This window comes from Sinocyclocheilus grahami, unplaced genomic scaffold, assembly GCF_001515645.1.
Source record: "Sinocyclocheilus grahami isolate Dianchi unplaced genomic scaffold, SAMN03320097.WGS_v1.1 scaffold154.1, whole genome shotgun sequence".
NCBI classification, from domain to species: Eukaryota; Metazoa; Chordata; class Actinopteri; order Cypriniformes; family Cyprinidae; genus Sinocyclocheilus; species Sinocyclocheilus grahami.
The window spans coordinates 442,751-464,689 of record NW_015505333.1 but is presented as its reverse complement, the minus strand read 5'-3'; the positions used below and the strand labels follow the sequence as shown (position 1 = coordinate 464,689).

At 36.3% G+C, this 21,939-nt stretch overlaps 1 protein-coding gene across 1 annotated transcript in view; it reads left to right on the top strand.

Annotated features, from left to right (window-relative positions):
• The first annotated feature begins 2,762 nt into the window (after positions 1–2,762).
• adgrl2a (adhesion G protein-coupled receptor L2a) overlaps positions 2,763–21,939 on the top strand; it is an 81,814-nt gene continuing 62,637 nt past the window's right edge. The window contains exon 1 of the mRNA XM_016282101.1: positions 2,763–2,943. Within this exon, the coding sequence (XP_016137587.1) occupies positions 2,835–2,943 (109 nt within the window). The 5' untranslated portion in view covers positions 2,763–2,834. The remainder of the gene's footprint in view (positions 2,944–21,939) is intronic.

The following is a 21,939-nucleotide window of genomic DNA, read 5'->3' as shown; positions in this document are numbered from 1 at the left end:
TCATAAGAAATCGATCAATCAACCTGTCCAAATCAATCATCGGTCGATTTCTTCGCCACCCCGCTTTTAATGTCACCCATTCAAGACGTTCTTTAAATGCCCCTCACTTTATGTTTTGTGTTCCCTTCTACCATCTTAAAAATTAATCATCCTGTTGAATAATGGCTCATGATGGTGCTGAATAATTGATGATCTGGTGCTTAATAGAGGGACAGAGGAGGCGTTACGCTCACACAACTGCTCTTGTCTGAGGGAGACGCTGTGTATCTGCGCAGACAGACAAGCTGGATTGTGTGTGTGTGTGTGTGTGTGTGTGTGTGTGTGTAAAGTGGTGTTCAATAATCAAATGACAGTGAAGGACAGACACATAAAAACACATACGAGGCCGACATGAAATCAAAATGGATCCTATTTAGTTTATTTATGTTCCTGATATTATTGTGCGCCTCATCTGTGCACGTTATTATCAACAAAAAAAAAAGTTTGTCTTTGAAATATCTTATTAAAATGTAATACCTTGTTCTGCCTCTGAAACTAATTTTTATTTTGGCTAACTTCACCAAGACATCTTATATTTTAACCTCTTCTCCCAAAATATATGAGAAAAATTTTATATCACAGTAGCAGTAACCATGCTTATGAAATAATCTAATGATTTAAATATTTTAAAGATTAAATGGAATTCATTCATATCCTGTTTCATTTGGAAATATGTCACGGCACAGAGTGAAGTAAAATGTGTGGATGTTGTTTCACGTTGACTTTAAAACAAGAGGAGAGCTCTTAGGTGAGGTCTGGAGCTTGAACGTATCCGAACAGATCATGCTAAATGACAGAACATATTTCTGACTGTCCCTTCGTGTACACAGACGTGCAGACACACACACACATGCACACACGCATTTTCACCCGTGCATTTGCACCATTTTGACAGCAACATTGCTTTCATTGTTTTTGCAGGAATTAAAAATTGATGCATTTTGTTGAAACTGAGATGATGAGCCTGTGAGAGTAGCAGAAACCTTCTTTCTTTCTTTTTTTTCTAGACTCTCCTGATATTTTATGACCTCTTACGTTGGGCAGCTCTCTTTTTGTGGCATGAAGACAGATGCTGTGGCCCTGTTTGCTCTCCTTGTTGTGCCCGACTGATGCAAAAAAAAAACAGTAAAGTGCCTATCCTGCGAATAGAGTACAATATATGGCCTAAAATATATGTCTCTGTTTCTTTATTTTCTTTTTTATTTCTAATTTTCATCAAATAGTCAGTGAAAAGTGTCAAACTAAATATTATATATATATATTACTAAAATTTGTGTCTGAGTAATGTTAAAACAGGGTTGAAATTTAGCAAGTTATTTACATTTAGAAATTCGCTTATTGCTGAGTATGGACTGACTAAGTTATGACCAAATGTTGGTTTGTAGTTCTTGATCTATTCATATTGAATTATTAACAGAAAACAGAAACTTTACATATTTATTTTTCATAAATTTTGAAACATAATATGCATACAATTATTTAACGGGGTTGAATGGTTTAGTTTGACAAATGCATTCAGCACTACAAATTGTGTAAATTGCAATGAATAAGATTTTTTTTACATTTAGAAATGACCCAATGTATGTTATTTCTAGGATTTCACAATTTTAAGTACTGTTACACTATATGTAACAACAATGGATAAGTTGTACAGTAACAGGGTTGCATGCAAAATGTGGGATTAAACTTTTGATTATTTAAAATGAGTTATTAATTAAATATTGTTTTTGTTAGTAGATTATCTAACATATCTAATAGTAAGTACATTTCTGTGTTGCTATATGTGTATTATTTTTATACTTGTCAAGATTTGTCAACATATCCACACGGTCACAAAAAAACAATGAGACTATACTGTTTATAGTCGGATTGTTGACTCTTGAATACTAATGATATAGGAGTCCATTACCTTGATAAGTTTAAGACAATGCATTAGCATTTAGACATTCTTTGTCTTATCATAGAGAAATTTACTATTCAGTGAATCCCTCTCCTTGTATGTGTTAATGTAAACAGACTCCTGATGTTTTTTAATCACATTTTCTCACCTCATAACCATATATATGACAATCCAAGTAGCAAAAATTCCAATACTTTCTTTGACCAGACAGGAGGAAATACCCTGTGATGCAATGATGTATTAAAGGGTGGTGAGATATATTTAGTGTATCTTTAAGAAACCTAGGGGGGTGCACACACTGTTTTTAATGGGCTCCTAAGTGGCTCGTTACTGGAGTGACGATGTTTCCCATGAGGCCGTGAGTGTGTTTTATGGGAGGCCGGTGGAGGGTGTAAACATGCAGAGAAGAAAAAACATTTAAATGGTGCGATACTGTACATGACATAGTCCTCTTTGTCTGGAGAATATGCATCGGTGGCTTTAGTGGACGGAAAACCTGTTTCCTCTCAGAAAAGGATGGTAGCGGAACAGGTTTGGGAGAGGAGAGTCAGATAAACGGTAACGACGGGCTTTGAGGAAAATGGCTTGTTTGTAATGTGGGAGGTGCTGTTTCAGGTCTCAGTCACCTACCAATAGAGGGTTTCTACTCCTGGGATTCATTCTGTGTGAATTTGCTTGAGGAAAAACATAAATAAATACAAATCCTGTGGAGGAACTGAGGCAAGCAAGACTGCAACAGTTTAAAGGAGGAAGTTTTTATGCCTGAGGAGCTCCGCATCAACAGCCAAACACTGACAGTCCGCTGTGGTTTTCTTGCAGGCTCGGAGGTCAATGATGGTTATCTCTCAGAGTGGCTTTGCTGGATCGTTGTGACTACAGTGATTTCGACCCAGACATGTGGAAAGCAGAAAGTCCAGTCAGAGCCAGGATGGGATGTTCAGAATGGAAGTCTTTGGTTCTCTGTGGCCTGGTGTTCGTCTTGACGGTTGTACAGAGTTCTGACGGTAAGATGTATTCTTTTCTTCTCAAAATATCACACATCTTTTGTAAAAAAACAAAAAAAACAATTGGAATTAGACATCAGTTTGATGCTGTTCTTGAGTTTATGGTGCTCTTTTTATTTCTTTTGTGTGGTGGACGTTTGTTACACAGACACTATTTCTGAAAGCTCAGATAAATAATGGCTGTTTCCTTCAAGACAGATAGCCTGAGGTTCTTGGGAAGCTGTGTGCATTAACACAGAGCTTGCCTTCCTTTTCTTTCTGGTTAAATTAAAAGAAAGACCATACAGTGTTTCCGAGTTTTCCCTCATCTCATCTCCGTCTGTTTACTCTCATGTCCTGTTCTGACTATAGGCCTAAACCCTACAACTGCTCATTATAAACAATATCCTCAAGTAAACATGCCTCATTACACTCTGTCCCTGCCGTAATATCTTTTTAATGCATTTTTATAATTGAATTAAATGGGTTACTGCCATAGCCATGGCTGGACGTTTTCGGTTGTGCAGAAACTTTGAAAGATTGATTGCTTGAGGGTTTGTTCCCCGTTTCTCTCGAGTATATCCTAGAAACTTCAGATCTCATCGTTCTGATTTCATTTTGTGGGCCGAACGCTGTCTATAAGTTCGGATGTAACTCATTTGTATTCCGTGCATCTTCTCAAACGGCATTTTCTGGTATTTTATGAAGCTGAAATGCAAAGCAGTGATGAAGTATTGTGGAGCCGTTTTATTGATAGTATGTCTGCCATCGAATGCCATGAAATGTGGCATTGTGCTCTTATAGAAATACATCAGGGCTGTATACTGAATGCTATATTAGTCTGAGCTTCTAATGCTTATTTTATAATTGTAGCACTATTACTGCTTCGCAAGAGTGAGTCATGTTATGATAAACTTTTAAAGCGCGAAAAAAAAAAAAGTCACAACATTGTGGGATAGATGGCCTGAATATTTCATATATGATATGCATAACGATTAGGGCTGTCACTAGCAATTATTTTGGTAATCGAGTAATCGTTCGATTATTCTGACGATTAATTGAGTAACTGTATTATTTTTTTTTCGTGGCAATAAAAATAGACCTAAGTGAACAATAGACTTTAAAAGGACTTAAAATGCATATATAATAGCAATGAGGCAATATTAATTGGTTCAAATAACATATCAAAAGCAAGTAATAATATGGTTTTATTGAACAAAACAGTTAAAATACATAATGTAATAAAACAATATGGTCTGAAACGTAGTGTACACACATACCAGATTCTAGATTTATAAGTGTGATTTATAAGTATTGTTGCATTCTCAATATAAAAACGCAAGTTAAAATTTGTAATATGTGTTGACCAGGCATTTGTGACTGCGTTTGACTTGTGTTTCTGGCCTCAGTAAGTAAAGTCTTTTTTCAATGTTTTGGATTGCTTTCTATAAAAGTCAACAACACTCATGTTGACTCATTCATGTACTGTAATGGGGTGCAAGTTTATTGGCTGATAAATTAACATCATTATTTACCAGCAATTATAGTTGCACTATAGACGCACTGTCACTGGATTATTCCATGATGGGGCTAAGTAGTTTTGAAAGAAAGCTTTGCTTTATATGTCTGGCCAATTTGCCGGTAAGGATTGTGAGTAATATGAGCTGTTCTTTTTTTAATTATGGAAAGGCCTGAATAATATCCGTTTGTGTCCTGCTGCCTTGAGCTCATTCAGAACGAATAGCAGGGAACCGTGGCCTCGACCGGCGGCCACCCACCTGTATTCATATAAAATACTTCATCTCCATCTTAATTCAAATCAGAACTGCTTCTGTGTGACTTCCACACAGCCAAATCACACATCTCAGAATTAACAGCGTTCTTGGCGGCTATAGCCTTTTGACAAAACAGAATTAAAAGGTTGAACTTTTGCTTTATGAAGAGATAACTTTCACCTGCCTGGGTTATTAGGCAAATATATAACCCAGTTTTGCGTCAAGTGAATAGTTTCCTTTATTGGTGTTCTTTTGCCGTGGAACTCGATTGCAATTTTGACCTATGCTGCCTCCATTTCAACTGTGTTTTTTTAAACTCAGAACTGGATATTTGGTCAATCTTTTTAGATATTTAAAGGTCATCCCTATTGATTTTCAGATTCGAAACATGATATGCATAAATACTGGACTGTAGGTCAGTGATTTGCATGTCTCCAAAGCATATGAAAATGTAAAATCCAGCCATTTGGGATGAAAACTCTGACCATTATTTAGAGCTGAAGAGCATGATGGTCGAAATGTGCCAACACTTTAATATATATGTAATTACATTACATATGTTCGATGTACATGTAATTTAACAGAAGCATCGTAATATGTGACCCTGGGCAACAAAAACAGTCATAAGTGAAATTGAGATTTGAAGCTGAATAAATAAGCTTCTCATTGATGTATGGTTTGTTAGGATAGGACAACATCTGGCCGAAATACAACTGTTTGAATATCTGGAATCTGAGGGTGCAAAAAAAATCAAAATATTGAGAATATCGCCTTTACAGTTGTCCAAATTAAGTCCTTAGCAATGCATATTACCAATCAAAAATTACGTTTGAATATATTTACGGTAAGAAATTTACAAAATATCTTCATGGAACCATGATCTTTACTTAATATCCTAATGATTTTTGGCATAAAAGTGAAATCGATAATTTTGACCCATACAATGTATTTTTGGCTATTGCTACAAATACACCTGTGCAACTTAAGACTTTTTTGTGGTCCAGGGTCACATATATATTTTTTTACTGTTTTAAGGTTTTTGTTTCATAATGTTTGAAAAGAAGCTGTTTTTTGAACGAGTGGTTACATGTATTACGTAAATTCTTTGTTGTTGAGTTTTCAGGAAAAATGTGTATATATAATATCATTAAATCCAAAGGAACCGTGTTATGACCAATATAATTTTGGTCATACCGCCCACCACAATCCTACAACCCCTTGAATCATCCCCCAAAGGTTAACACTCCTCCCAATGTAAGTGTATCCTAAAAATCATATTTTCCATCTCAAATGGGCCCCTTATTTGGACAGCTGCTGTCCCCCTTGCCTTCAAACTCTGACTGAAATGAGCTGTCTGTCTCTCTGTCTGAAACAAGCCGTCTGTCTTTCTGTCAGAAATGAGCCATCTGTCTCTCTGTCTGAAATGAGCTGTCTATCTCGTCTCTTTAAACACCTCGGTTGAATGTCTGCTGATTAACAGTCAAATATGTCACAGGGGCGTCTAAAATGGCAGCTTTCTCTCTCTCTCTCTCTCTCTATATATATCTGTGTGTGTGCCCACTTGTGTCAGTTCACAAATATAAATTTTTGTATCATGTTGTATCATGAGAAATTAATGTATAAAACCTTACCGCTTACTTTAGGTTGGGCTGGCTGTCTTTGTTGTTTATTTTGGCTGTCTTTGGGCTGCTCATATCAAGGTTTGTCGAGTTGTTGTTTCTTACATTTTCGTCTAGCTGTCTCTCTCTCACAGTCTTTCTCCCTCCCACATGTCTCTCTCTCGCTCTCGTCTTCTGTCCCTTTCTACATGTCTCTGGGCTGTTGGTCTCTCTGAACTCACACACAGACAGAATTAGAGCGGATCTTTCTGGTTTCTTTGATTGATGGGGTTGTGCATTTGTCTCCTCGTGTGTCAAGCGAGTATTTTAGGGAAAAAAAATATGTGATTTTGTTTTGTGATTTTATGCGTATTCCGGGGAATGTGGATCAAACAAAAAATAATCGAACTTAATAGTTATTTTCTGATTATTTTTCTTCGATTTTGAGATCCATTATGTTAATGCTAACCCTGCTGCATTTAAATAAATAAATAAATGTATATGTATATGTATATATATATATAATAGTTTCAAGTAAATAAAAAAGCCTAATGTAATTTGCTGGTCTTTGTTGATTACCAAGTCTGACCAGTTGAGAAGTATCCGAAACCTTCTTCTTAATCATCAAAATAGACTAACTTAACCAGCTCAGTCAGGCTTGCAGACCAACTTGGACTAGTATATATATATATATATATATATATATATATATATATATATATATATATATATATATATATATATATATATATATATCTTTTTTTTTTTAGCAGGGAATGCTAATGTGCAAGATTCATCGCAGCTTTGTTTCATACTGAAGGGTCTGATTAAATGACGTGGATCCTGCTGTGAAAATGTGCCATTCTCTTTAGAGACGGACAAGTGTGGACAAGCCTTTCACATGCCTCAGAATCCCATCTGTGCAGTTACACTTTGTAAGGAAACATTTAAACTTGCAAAACTGATTATCTTTGAGTGGCTAAAGCCAATTCCCCTCAGCCTCAGCCCTGTGGCTTTTTGTTCGCATCGACGTTCCGTCAATAACAATATATCTGAATTCTCCCGCATTTAGCTTCTTTATTAAGATCTTGGATCCAGATGTCGGATTCCTTTATTTTGGGTATTATACCTCAGACTACACAGCTCTCTTTGTGTCTTTCTTCTTCTTGTCTCCTGCTTTTTGTTTTTCCTCTTACCCAGGGGTTTTCTATCAGACTGAGGGATCAGACTTCCCACAATGCCGAGCGGCCGGTGGGGTCAATACGCCCGCATTCGTCTTCACTGTCTTTCATCAGCCCTCCTCCTGATCTGTATGATAAGAAAAGAGAATAGCGGGTCGGGGGCAGACTGCTCAGGAAGGTGTGTCTGTTGTCCGATGGCCCCCTGCAGCCGAGCTCTTTAAATCCTCATTAGTATTTAACCGGGTGGAGACACTGGTTTTAATGGATTAAGCCTCATAACAGCTGCCTCCAGATTGGTCGTTGTCATGCAAAAAATCAAACAGATCCAGTAACATGTTACTCGTTACTATGTTTCCTGCTCTTCCCACGTTGTCTGGATGATACAAAACATTGTGTTATTGGTCTCTATTAGTAATTTGTTTGTAGTGGCTTGCAAAAAAGAGCTTGCAGCATGGTTTCAGGATAATAGACTTTGGGGTGTGGGTGGTCCGATGAGAAATTGATTATAACTCATTCACGTTGTCAATTCATTTGCAGTGTTTTGCATTTAGCCCTAATCAGCTGCATGTTGCAAATGTTGCAGTTTGGGCTGCTTTTGTTTTAGTAAAAATACTACGAAGGCCTTTAAAAGAAAACCTAGATCAGAAAACAGTTTAACATTTTCCAGCATTGTTTTTATTAAAGTATAAAATTAAAATGTAACATGCAGTTTCGTACTGAACATATCAGTAGTCCAAATTATCATCTTCATTTGTGCAAGATAAACACTGCATATTTTTAAAGAATTAGATCATCTTTATTATTATTATTTGTTTGTTTTTACGAGTTCATTTATTGTCAACAAAACAAATTTCAAGCATTTAAGCAGATTTTTAGTCAAACAACACCGCAAAAAAATTTTATTTAAATTTTTTTACATTTAATTTAATCCAACATAACAAATTAGATTGCCGCAAAAAAAAGCAAATCTTAGAGGCAGATCATTGACGTAACAATTGCAATTACCACTCTCGTTTTTTTTCTTCAGTGAATATTAATTTAATTCAATGCAGTTTTAACTGGTAGATATTGCCCGCTTAAGCAGTTTCACTGTAGTGAGTTGCCTTTTGTTAGTGCTCACTAACTACTTTTTCAGGAGAAGCTTGACTGTAAGTTGAAGTCAAATTATTTGCAGTTTGGCAAGCTACAGTTTCAAAGTTGCTCTCTCAACACTGATGGCATTAGAAAGAAATGCCTGCTCTTTCAGGGACAGTTTCAGCTGAGAAGACAACCATGCATTGCTTAAATTGACAGTGATGAAGACCATCTCTTATTACAGGTTCCTCAGTGTTTGCAGGTTTTCAGTGGATGTAGCCCACATGAGTCTGTGCGTGTTGTGTCTGTGTCTCTGGCTCTCTCTTATCTTGTTTGGTGTCAAGCTGGTTGGTGAAATGATGGGTACAGCAGCAGGAGGTCACAGCAGACCCACTGAAACCAGACCGTACACCTTATCTTCATGTTAAAGCACGTATCAAATCTAAACAGAATTGTGCTCTGGAATATTTACGATTCGGCTCTCTGGTGTTCAGGAGGGCTCTCTGTACTGCGGTTGTTTAAGAGATCTTGAGGGGGTGATATCGTGAGGAGATACAGGCCCCCATTATAACCATCTTTGTTTCACTTCTCTTGTTTATGTTTCGAGTCTGAAAGATTCAATCAGACTGATGGATGGAGTCGAGAGATGGGGTTGTGGAGAAAACAAAGATGAAAAGATGCATCAATGTTACTCATCTTCTCTCTTCTGTTTTACTCCCGAATCTTTTCTGATCATCATCACTGATCTAGATGACTAAAATCAAGATGACGGTTGAGTGGTGACGCCGATCACACAGACTGCTGACTTTCCCACGTTAGCTCGTTTAGCTAATGGGTCATGCTTTCACTTACTCTAACTGAAGCCATTTTAAGAATTACATGGACAATTCACCCCAAAATATGTCGCTATTTATTCATTTTTGAGTCAGTCTAAACTGGTATGACATTCTGTCCTCTGTTGAACACAAAAGAAGATGGTTAGCATAATGTTCACACTGCTGTTCTTTATACAGAGAAAGCATGAGCAGGGACTGTCAAGGTAACAAAAAAAAACACTAAAATTGCTTTGTTATACAGTGCTGTGTAGTAACTGATTACATGTAATCTGGATTACGTAATAATATTCCAAAAATAAAGTACTTGGAATTAGACTATATTACATTTTAATATATTTCATAATCAGATCACAGTTACTTTTTTTAGGGATTACATGATTACATTTTATTTACAATGGTAGTAAATTATTCACAATTTATTGATTCACCCCTGTTCTTATACCACTGTATATCACTAATATACAGTTTTGGAAAGCCTGCTGTAATGTAATGTTTAATGCATTCAATGATGTTAATAAAGAATGGAATACATTTTCTCTCTGTTTTATGGTACACAATAATCCCATTCAAGTCAATGTAATCAGATTACATAATCGTATTGACAAAATAGCCTTTAAAGTTGTCCAAATGAAGACCTTAGGAATGCATATTACTAATGATAATAAATTTGTTTATATAATTGCGGTAGGAAATTTACAGAATATCTTCATGGAACATTATCTTTACTTAAAATCCTAATGATTTTTGGCATAAAAGAAAAATCCATAATTTTGACCCTTACAATGTATTTTTGGCTATTGCTACAAAAATACCCATGCTACTTAAAGGTGGGGTAAGCAATTTCTGGTAGCCAATGTTGACATTTGAAATCACCAAAACAAACACGTCCCTACCCCAAAAGGGTCTCGCCCCTATTTTGATAGCTCCGCCTCACACATATGTACGCAACCCAGACAACGATTAGTTCTGTGAAACAAAGCAAAACCAATGTTACACCGTGTCTACACCGGACGCGAGTGGCGCGGTGCGACAAAACACTATAGAACGCATTATAATCAGTGATGCTGTCTACACCATAGATATATATACCTACATATCTATGGTCTACACTGGATGTGGCGTGGCACGACACGACAAATCCCCGACAGAAAACTGTTGCTGCGTTGTATTCATGACGTATTGACACAAATTTCAAATGATTTTCAACAGTCGCTTTGTCGCGTCCAGTGTACTAGACAGACTTTAGCTGTTGCGGCGCAGACACGGTGTTTACTCACCTATGGAGAAGAAACAAAGCAACCTCTGTGTCCGATCGCAGGTCTTCCGCTCCTTGAGTTCTCTCCAGTGCTAGAAAGCTGATCCGATATTTACACGGGTCCTACTTCTTGCCTTATTGTCTTAAGCCTTCTTTTGTTCCGCAGACATTTTCCTCTTTAGTTTTTTATCCGCCATCTCTATCTTTCTGTCACTCGGCTCGCTAATGTCCCATCATGTGCACTGAACGCTCTCTCCTATACACTATCATGAGTAGACACGCCCCTTACTGCTGATTGGATACGAGTTTGTTTTGCTAGTCGGCCCGAATCAGTTTTCTAAAGCGTTTTTGAAAAATCACTTACCCCACCTTTAAGGCTGGTTTTGTGCTCCAGGGTCACATACGTGTAAACCAGATTATGGTTCTAACTACGATTCTCGTCATATCATTTGTAATCAGCAATGAACTACAATTTGTTAGTAATCTAGCCAGTACTGTTATAATAATAGTTTGGAATGACATGAGTGTAAGTAAGATTTTCATTTTTGGGTGAACTATTGTTTGAACAACAAAATACAAAACCAAGGGTGGCTTTTGAATTGCTTCATTTTAAAGGTGAGAATCGCAAGACTAGTTTAGCATTCCTCTGTGTCTTGCGATATAAATTTGGACAGTTCCCATTTGTGTGGCCGTCGCAGCTGATGTTGCAGTCGTTCTTCAGAAGAGAGCATATCAGTGACGTCATCTCAAAGATCGATGGCTGAAAATGTGCAGCAGATTCTGTTACTCACAGGGAGGTTTGTTCTCGCTAGTCCAACTAAATGAACTATATCCTGTTGTAGTTTTAAAAAATGCTTTGAGGTAGACAACCGGACAAAGAAACTTTCCCAAGAACAAGATTAATCTAAAGGTCGGAAAGCTGGTGTCGTTGAGTTGTACATTGTGCCTTGGAATTGAGTCCTTTACAGAACTTTGACACTGATATTTGGGACATTGTGCGAAATGAGTGCCTTTTGTGTTGCTTATCAACATATGCATAAATAATAACTTTATCAATGAGTGACTGACCAGCCATTTCGATTTTACGGAAAGAAAGGCAAATTTATGTTAAATGTTATTCACAATGGCAATTCACTTTAAAGTGATTTCAAGTGATAATTAAAAATAATCATTAAAAAAAACTATTCATTTAAATTAATAAATTGACATCAAATTAATTTAAAATGTATTACGTTTATTAAAACATAATTTTATTGTAAAATATAAGTTACCTGCACAGGTTATCAACCCTGTTACAATCACAAATATATCTTAATTAAATAATAATAATAAAAAAACTGAACATAATCACCATCCTTTTAAAAATGTACTTGACAGGAACTATTAAAGGTCTTCTTTTTAATCACTTTAATAATATATTTTGTGAAAGTGGGGAAACCTTAACCTGTCATCCCTGATTTTTTTTTTATTTATTATTATTATTGGATTGTTTTATAAATATCATAATAATTATATTTCTTATAAATATCTTGAAAGAAATGAAATGACCTTGAGCACAGGCTAGCAATCGCTAAATGAACTGTAAATCTGCAAACCCTGCTACTGTTTGAATGTATATTTACACTCCATTTTAATATTTATTAATGTATTTTTTGAGAGATTTTTTTTTTTTTTTATTCCCTTTCAAATCATATTTTCAAAATGGAAAAGGCAGCCTTTCATTGACCATTGTGTATATTTGTGCAATTATGTTCATGCAAAAATTCACCCCATTCATTAGACTGCACATTTTTTTCCCCAAACACTCAATCAACTGAATCACTGAAGGAGACCATTTAAGACTGTGGATTTCAACACAGGGTTTTCAGCAACATTCCAAATGATTCTATGAGGTTCTGTTTTGCATCGCTTAAATCCCAAAATTGGGCCTCAAATCCCACTGCAATGTTTGAAACAATGTCTTAGAAGAAACACCTTGGATCTGGTCTATGTCCACATGATTTATACACTCTTTCCTAAAATAATAAGTATTGAATATGACATTTTAATGTGGAAAACTCCCCAGTTTACACAGCATTCCACACTAGTGTATATATAATACATTGGAAATAGCTCATGCTCAGTCTTTTCTTCAGTCAGTTTTCTTTTCGCTGTAGCACCTCAAGCAATCAGGGCCATCTGAGCCTCGTCTCTGCAGTCTGAGTGACTGACTACATTCTGATATTTTTCAGACAGCCTCAGACACGTTTTCAAACACACTCATCCTTTCAGCCGGACTACAGCGGGGGCTGTTATGTGCTGAAGTGTCTGGGTGCCTGTGATTGTACTGAAAAGTGCTCCAAAGGTTTAGAACCTCACATTCATACATTTAAAGTAATGTTGACTAAAGCCAAATCCCATGCACTTTGTAAAACAGAGACTACAGTGCTTTCTTGTGTAATTTAGACTGCAAACATGAGATCTTAAAGAGTTTGAAGGAGATCCTATTCATCAACAGAGGAACATTTTCAACTTTTATAGCTGAGGGGTTTTCATGGTGTTTCCTTAAAGTATCAACTTTGTCTCAAATGTTTTGAGAGCAAGTTGATCAATGAATTCCCATGACTTTCCCATAGTTGTCAATAATAATGATATAATAATATATATAATAATATATATATATATATATATATATATATATATATATATATATTGAGTATAACTAGACAAATGCCATGTCTTTTTAGGATTAATATCCATAGCTTTTACATTTTTAACATTTCAGTTAAAAAAAATCCCCAATATTTCCAGGTTTTCTTATAACTGTGGAAACCCTACAAAATTTAATTAATGTAATTATATAAGAGTGTAGTGTATTTTCAGTTGGGCCTTCTCCTAATATTTCACTTTGACCAATTTATAAAACACTGAAAATGAGACTCTCCTCTGATGTGACAGTAACTCGGTACTTGTGTGATGGGTTTCCTGAAGCAATAAGTATCAATGGTATCAAGAGAGCTGAAGAAATATTACATTTCGGACATGTGACAAACAGTTTGGGCAAATAACCTGACTGCATGTTGAATGCATCATTTTATAGGCCAGGAATCCATAGAGCAACAAATTATTGGTCCGAAAAGCAATACAGCACATACTTTGTCTATTTTTCTCACATTCATTTATTTACACTTTTGTAAAGTATTTTGGAGACATTTGTTCTGTACCGGAGGTGGTGTCTTGTTTCTAAAGCACATTTTGTGAACCTCAAGGACAAGAGTATTAAAACTCCATCCAGGGTGCTTCGAGCCTTAACCAGAGTTCACTTTTTATTTACTAAGCGGTCGACTTTTCTGGGAGACAGAGACTTTACATAATAAACCAAAAATTAGTTCAAATACAGAAATTAATCTAGAGTGCTGTCTGTCCTTTCCAAATTCTCCTCTACAATTTGATGGCATTGTGGATGGATGCCAGGCTGCTATGTAGTTACTGTCCCAAACCAAAAGAGTCTATCCTAAATCTTTATAGGATTCTGGATCCCTTTTTAAAGCAAGTTGTTTGGATTTCCCACTCAAAAGTTTGTTGTAACCCCAAACTCTTCATATAAATAATACTAATAGTGATGCTTCACTTAGCGAACACCACTAATTATTTTTTCATGTGTGTGGTTTTCAGAACTTTACTGCATTCTGTTTTATATTTAAAGGGGTCATATGATGCAATTTCAATTTTTCCTTTCTCTTTGGAGTGCTTCAAGCTCTTGGTGCATAAAGAAGATCTGTAAAGTTGCAAAGACTAAAGTCTCAAATCCAAAGAGATATTCTTTATAAAAGTTAAGAGTCAACCACTCCTACCTAAAACGGCTCATTCTAACATGCCCCCACATGTCTACGTCACAATATGGGAAGATTTGTATAACGCCGCCCAAATGTTCACGCAAAAAAAGAAGGCGTAACTTTAATTCTTGCTGTTGCCTCCGCTGCCATGTTGTGGAGTCGCTGTGTGTTTTGTTGTGAAAGCGAAACTACTTTGTTTGGCCTTCCAAAAGAAGACACAACTAGAAATCAGTGGTTAAGTTGTATTTACAGCACTGTTCCAGAACAGTTCAACCCATATATTCAGATGTGTGCTGCGCATTTTATGGAGGATGAGGACTGTTTCCTGAACCAGTAGCCCACAATGCGTCTGTGGCACAAAGGGCAGTTCCAACTTTGCAAGAACAGTCTGGAGCTTCTGACTCACAGCCTGTAAGTACGTTTTCATATTTAAAGAATTTGCCACTGACGATTCAAACGCGAGTTTTGAGCAGTGTAGACTAGGCTTGTTGTTTGTTGTTTGTTGTTTGTTGTTTCTCCAATCACAAATGCAGACAGGGTTTTATGTTTACGCAGCGCGATATGCAACGCAACGCATAAAAAGACAGTATAAGTCATTATAATCAGTAATTATGTCCCCACTGGATGCAACAAATGCCTCATTTGTAATGGGGTTTATTGGTTTTGTCTCATCCTGCTGGGAGATGGCATCACAGTATGCTAAGGGGCATAACATTTCCGTCACACTCTTGAGGCATTCGGCCAATCACAACGCACTGGATAGCTGGCCAATCAGAGCACACCTTGCTTTTCAGACCGATGAGCTTTGTAAAAATCGACGCGTTTCAGAAAGGCGTGGCATAGAGGAGAAATAATAATGTACATTATATGGAAAATAATGTGTTTTTTTAACCTTAAATCGCATAAACACATTGCATTACACCAAATACACAAAATAATGTTCTTTTTTAGCAACATCATATTACCCCTTTAAGGCACGTGTAAGCTAACTCAGTTTTCCACTTGACTTTCTGTTATACTGGGCTGGGTGAGGCATAGTCTTTAACACAGTACAGTGTGGATTGTAATCTTGTTTGATTGGATGAAATAGGTTTATTAAGATATCAGATTGTCATGGACCATTAGCAGCATGTTACCCAAAAATAGAATATTCCAACATGTCTCTGTAAATGTCGGCAAACCCTTTGCACAGGGTCTTTCTTTTCTAGTGTAGTTAAATGAGAATTCGAACAAGGCACTAATTTCTGTCAGTGTGAGCGATTTAAGAGAAGCAGATAGATTCCGGGGTGAAATTATCTCCCCGTATATCTTGCTAATGAATACCCATAGCTTGTGAACTTAAAACCATACAGCACAAGTGTCATAAAGGACTTTTTATTCCAGGTTGTCCTTGCATTTTTAGTGTCCCCTCGAGGGTTTTCAGATATGAAGCGGGGTGTGAAAGCTAGACGCTGGCAGTGCAGTTGATGCTTCGTCAATAGGCGCCTATAAAAGAAGAATTCATGACCTTGATGTGGCCCATTGTGCTTAATTAAGTGTAAAGGTTGATTTACATGTGTGAGTCAGTGTGGAGGTTGTTGGTCTCGCTTGTGCCACTTAACAGCACAGAAAAACACAAAACCTCAGAAATATGTATACTGGCTTCTTACCTAATAGCTGGACCTGTCAGTCATTAAAATGCTTGAATAGCTATCATTTTTTTTGTCATTGTAAAGGGATGCATTGTCAAGTATTCTTGATGCCTATTTGAATATTTTTATTTATTTATTTATTTTTAACTTTTGACGGCATGCCGTGTCAAGCTTGAATAACCATATTAAAACTCTTTGCTGTTGGCCCCGGTGGCTGTTCCCGGAAGACTCTGAAAGCAGTTTAGATCTCACCTCAACCTTATTGCAAATACTAGAACCACTGCATTCTATTATCATACACGAAAAGCGTAGCGCATAAGGGACTCTTCCGTGGGCTGTTTTCTTGAGTCTGGTAATATTTCTTTATTAGGTGACATGGTGACATGACTCATCTGTTTGTCATCTGGCTCCTCGGCGGTCGGTATGAGGGAGCTTACAGCAGGCCGATGATGGTGATCTTTATCACTCGTGCTCTGTTCATTACCTCTCTGCAGTGACACTCATATCCTGGCAGATGGTCACTTTCCGATTGATTTGCCACGTTAGGGAGATTAAAATATAATGGCTCCGAAGAGACCGTCCACTGTCCTTGTCAAATTAGCATTTTTGCCTGGCTGTTGCTCACGGAATGGGTCAATGTCACCCCAAAGGTGATGACGGAATTAGAGTAGGATCATGGGAATTGGGCAGCAGAGATGCACGAACTCCTGACTTACCGTCACAGCGAAAGCTGATCCTGACGTTTCCGGTAAGGGCGCTAGGACTACTAGCTGCACTTACTAGCAGTGAGTGTAACTAGCATATAAACACTTCCATCCCCCAAATTTTTAAATAATCTTTATGTTAAACCGGCTTATTTTGCTTGGCTGCAGAGCGTATCAAATTGGACAAATGTAAGACCACGAAACTTCTATAACCAGGTTGCATCTGCAGTGGACTGAACAAACAATCCATGCGACAATCTGTAATTTAAGCAGTAATTTTACTGAGACTAGCATCTGACTAACGTCTGTTTACCAGTGTTCAACAAATCAGTTAACACTATCAGGCATGCGTTATGTGCTGTAATTAATATTCATGAGAAATGCTGATGAGTTTTAGAATGCGTCGCTCTCACTCTTCTGATTATTCCTGTGCTACCGGTGCTATAGCAGTGAGGTTACACTTTATTTTGATGGTCCCTTTTAAAAATGATGTTGACTATAGGTATCTTTGCAGCAACATGTGAAATACCTTTCTTTAGAGTATTAGTAGACTAGGTTAAGGTTAGTAGAATATGTTGACGTGGTTATAGTCAATCTGTTGGGGACTATTAAATTAAAGTGCTAGCAGATATTAAGAAGACAGCCTACACATGCTGGGTTCAATACAACCCAGTGCTGGTGAAATATGGACAAACCCAGCGACTGGGTTGTTTTGACCCAGCGGTTGGGTCAAATGATTAACCCAATCAGACACATAAGTACTAGAGGCATCAGCAATAATCAAAAGGTGAACATTTATTAATAAGCATTTTTTTTTTAAAATTATTATTTAATTATTATTTATTCAACTTATTAATACATGTTCACTTATTGAACATATTAATAAATATTAATTTCCAACCTATTGTGGGTTCATTTTAAGCAATAAACATAGTAATTTTTAAACAATAGTTGAGTGAAATAAAACTACCCAGAAGGTTGGGTTAAACATGTAACCCAACCACTGGGTCAAAACAACCCAATCGCTGGGTTTGTCCATATTTCAACCAGCGCTGGGTTGTTTTTAACCCAGCATGTTTTAGGGTGTACTAAAACTTTAATGCCTGGTAGTTAGGGATGAGCACATTGATACTGCAGTGTCTATATATATTGATACTCACAAGCTACTTATTTGGAATTAATACCTTTGAAAAAATATAGATATTAAAATTATATGAACAAAAAACGTGGGCACCACTTACATGGTTTACTTTGTTTGTCTTTAAGTGTAATAATCTTCTTCTTTTTTTTTTTTATAAAATTGAACATTATTTTGAAAAATCACATACCATTTAAGAAATAATAAATATTGATATTGATAAAATTGTAACAAAAAATACTGGTATCATATCAAATAAAAAAAATACTGAAACGTATCAAATCGTATCGAAAAAGTTAGATATTCCCTACTGGTATTACACTGACATGTAATCGCAAAGCTACTTATATTCAGCAAAATAAAGTGTTAATTTAGCAGCAGTGGTTATATACTGGTTTTGCTTCAGGATTTAGATTTCATATTGGGATTCTGTGTTTAATACAAAGTTGTGATCCAATACGTTATGTTACGTTACTAGAAATGTTTATTGTACAAAACAATACAGAAATGTTCTCCGTTTTGAAAGTTGCTTAACCTTTTTTTTTTTTTTTGCTCTTTTTTTGCTATCCTAACTGTTCATTTTATTATTGCAGATAGATGAATTACTAGTTAAGAAGCACTCTAGAAAATTATTGATAAAGGACTTACACTTCAAATGTTTTTAATGCAGTGTAATAAGATGCACTATCAAAACGTCTTTGCCCCGACATCGTACATAATCTTGTGTAATTAAAAATTCATGTATCGGTTTTCCGCAACGAATCTCGGCGGTACAAAAGCACCTTGTATTTATAAAAAAACATTTACATGGTAACAGAGCTCGGCGAGGTTAAATGGGAGGCATATTTGAGTATTCGTACCTGATTAAAAGGCTGTCCCACCAGTCGCACCAAGCAGATCTGTGGAGTCGTGTACAGCAGTGCAACTGATAAGGTAGGGCTCTGAAAGGACTCCATTGTGTGTTGACGTGGGGCCTGTTCGCTGGAGTTCAGAGTTGGCTACCTATCTACCTGAAAGGAATTGAAAAGCGACCCTTGTGGTGACTGACCAGAATGACTGATAAGCCTCAGGGGGAGATTATAGCGATTATGGCACTGCTGGAGAGGTTGCCATGGTGATGAAATCGAACATTCTCTTTAATATATTATTTACTGCCTCCGTTCCTGACCCACGTCTTTTCATCAGAAGAGAGCAGGAGCCCCATTCACTTTTAAAAGCACCGGTTCATGCACAGGAAGCTCGCACACCTCTGCACAGCATAATACAGATGTGAAAGAAAGGTACCAGACGGAGCATAAACTATACATGAACACAGGCTCAACAGCCAGTTTGCGCATCGCCGCAGGAAAAGCACAAGAGTTTCTCTAAAGCCACAGCTAACACCAGAATTATTCTCTTAGGCATAAGTCTTAGCAAATATAAGTTCCAGTCATGTCCAGACTACTATTAGATGAATCAAATACGTCAATATGATTGTAAATGAATGAATAGTTGATTGAAGTTTCAAGAAATTTGAATATTACGTTTGAATGAGCAAACTCGTAATGTTGGGAGTAAAAGGCTGACCTATCGTTTGGTGGGCTCTGGTCATGTTACACAGGGCTGAACATGTAAAGGTCAAGTAGTTAGTGGACATCACTATAAAGCTTCTATAGAGGAAACTTTGAGTCCATGTCATCGAGGTGCAAATGTCTTTCAAATGGACTTTGTCCTTCTTGCTGTCTGACCACGACTGCTCATTGACCCTGACCGGCTAAAACCAGAGCGGAAATTACACAAATGCTCAACTTTCAGACAAAAGAGACGGTGGATCCTTGGCTTTATTGAGATAATAAAGGAAATTAAGCAAGAACCGAGCATCTGACTTCCAAATCTCTCCATGCAGCATTATATGTAAAACCCTACCCCACCTTGAAAGAATTATTATCCATTTACAAATGGTATTGGATGGACTAATCTAAATGACTTTCCTTTCTCCTGAGAAAAGCGCCAAAATTTGGTTTCTTTGGTGTTGTCACTATGTTTTTCCACCCCTTAGTACAATGTCTCTTTATTTTCTAAGATTAAAAATTGAGGACTTTTTCGGTCATGGGCCTTAATTAATATAAATGATATTTAATAAAACTGTGTTTTTACATTTTCTAAAGAAAATATGAGAGGTGCTTGCCCATCCAAAACCCACCGCTACAATGTTAGGATGTTTTGGGTGGGTGTCGAGGTGTTTACATTGCTACGCAGTTGTTGTTGGTTTCTGAGGTATCGCTACCTGTTATAGGCAAAAATCAAAGACTGATGACTTAGAAAATAATATATTATATTATATTATTAATATATATTCATATATCAGTGTTAATTTTGACAGCAAATTTTGATTTAGTTTTAGTCATAGCCGTTTGACCAAAATTCCATTTAGTGTTAGACATATTTTAGTCATCTGAATTGTTTTTAGTTTTAGTCTAGTTTTAGTCGACTAAATACCATATGATTTTAGTTGACTAAATCTGCAGTAAATTTAGTCCGCTAAAATCGAATGGGTTTATTTACAGTGCATTTATTAAGCATTTCTCTAAAATTTCCAAACTCATTATATAGGTTTGATATTAAGGTTATATCATGATAGACACAGATTTAACGGCGATGACACACAACATGCCTTTATGTTAAAATTAAATAAAACCACTTCTCATAAAGAAAAAGAACATGGTCTTCATATTAATGAAATACCAATGGTTATATAAGCTAAGTATGCATTCTTTATAGCAACTTGTTTACCATATTCTTCATTCTTTCAAGCAGACATATTTATTTCTATAAATAAATTTAGATTAATCTTTAGGGCTACTAAAGTTTTTCAGTCAAGAGCAGTGCGTGATTTTCTGTCTTTTTTTGTTGCTTGATTAACGTCAATTTTTAACATGATAACATCAATTATTGACTCGGACAATAGCAACTAAATTAGGCTGCTATCCCTTTGAAACCGAATGCACAGCTGCAATGGATGCAATGTACTGATACACGTTCCCTACTGTTTACATTCACTTAAGACGTAATCAACTGTGTTTACGTGAATACTCGTCAAAACGGAAAATTCGACATAATTTTGTGTGTAATTCGCCGTTCATGCGACTCGAGAGTACTCGCGCGCTGTGAGACGCGCTTTCTGTGTGTATTCTTCAGTGTCTGCGCTCAGAAAACCAGACCGAATTGAGTTCTCTCTTGCGTCGTCAGATTTATCCATATGTCTGCTCTTCTCTTACTGCCACATATTGACATTTTTGAATGTTTTATGCGACGTGCAGCAAGTATATTTTAGCTTATGTTCCACATCTAACCTCTGAACCACTCAGCAGATTCGTTCTGAATGAATCTCTTCCCAAATCATCCCTCCCTAACATTTTTGTCTCGTTTTTATTCGTTGACAAAAATGTCAATAGATTTACGTCATAGTTTTTGTCATTCAAAAATAGTTTTAGTTTGTTATCGTCTCGTTGTCGTCAGTGAAAAAACTGTCGTTGACGAAAATTATGACGAAAATTAAAGACAACTAAATTAACACTGATATATATACAGTATATATATATATATATATTAATATATATAATATATATATATATATATATATCACCCAAAGCTAATGTGTGGCTTAATAAGGCTTGGGAAACTGCTACTTTTAGGTTTTGTCATTCATTTATGGTTTATTTATTTTTTATTATGTTTTAGAGTTCAACCCAGGTTATATATATATATATTAATAGATTGACAATTTTAATGAAAGACAGCAGTTAATTTAAGATTTAGTTAAGATGTAGATTAATTTGGCATTTACAATCCTCTTTAATTATCTACTAGCGTTAAGTACAAAATTCAGTTTCTTTGTCACTGTGGATTTCTGCACCTTTTGTATTTTATATGAAAAAGGGGTCACACTTTTGGGGACCAATAGTTTGGAGACCAATTCTCACTATTTATTAAAGGGGTCATATGATGCTTTTTTAAATATCATTATTTTG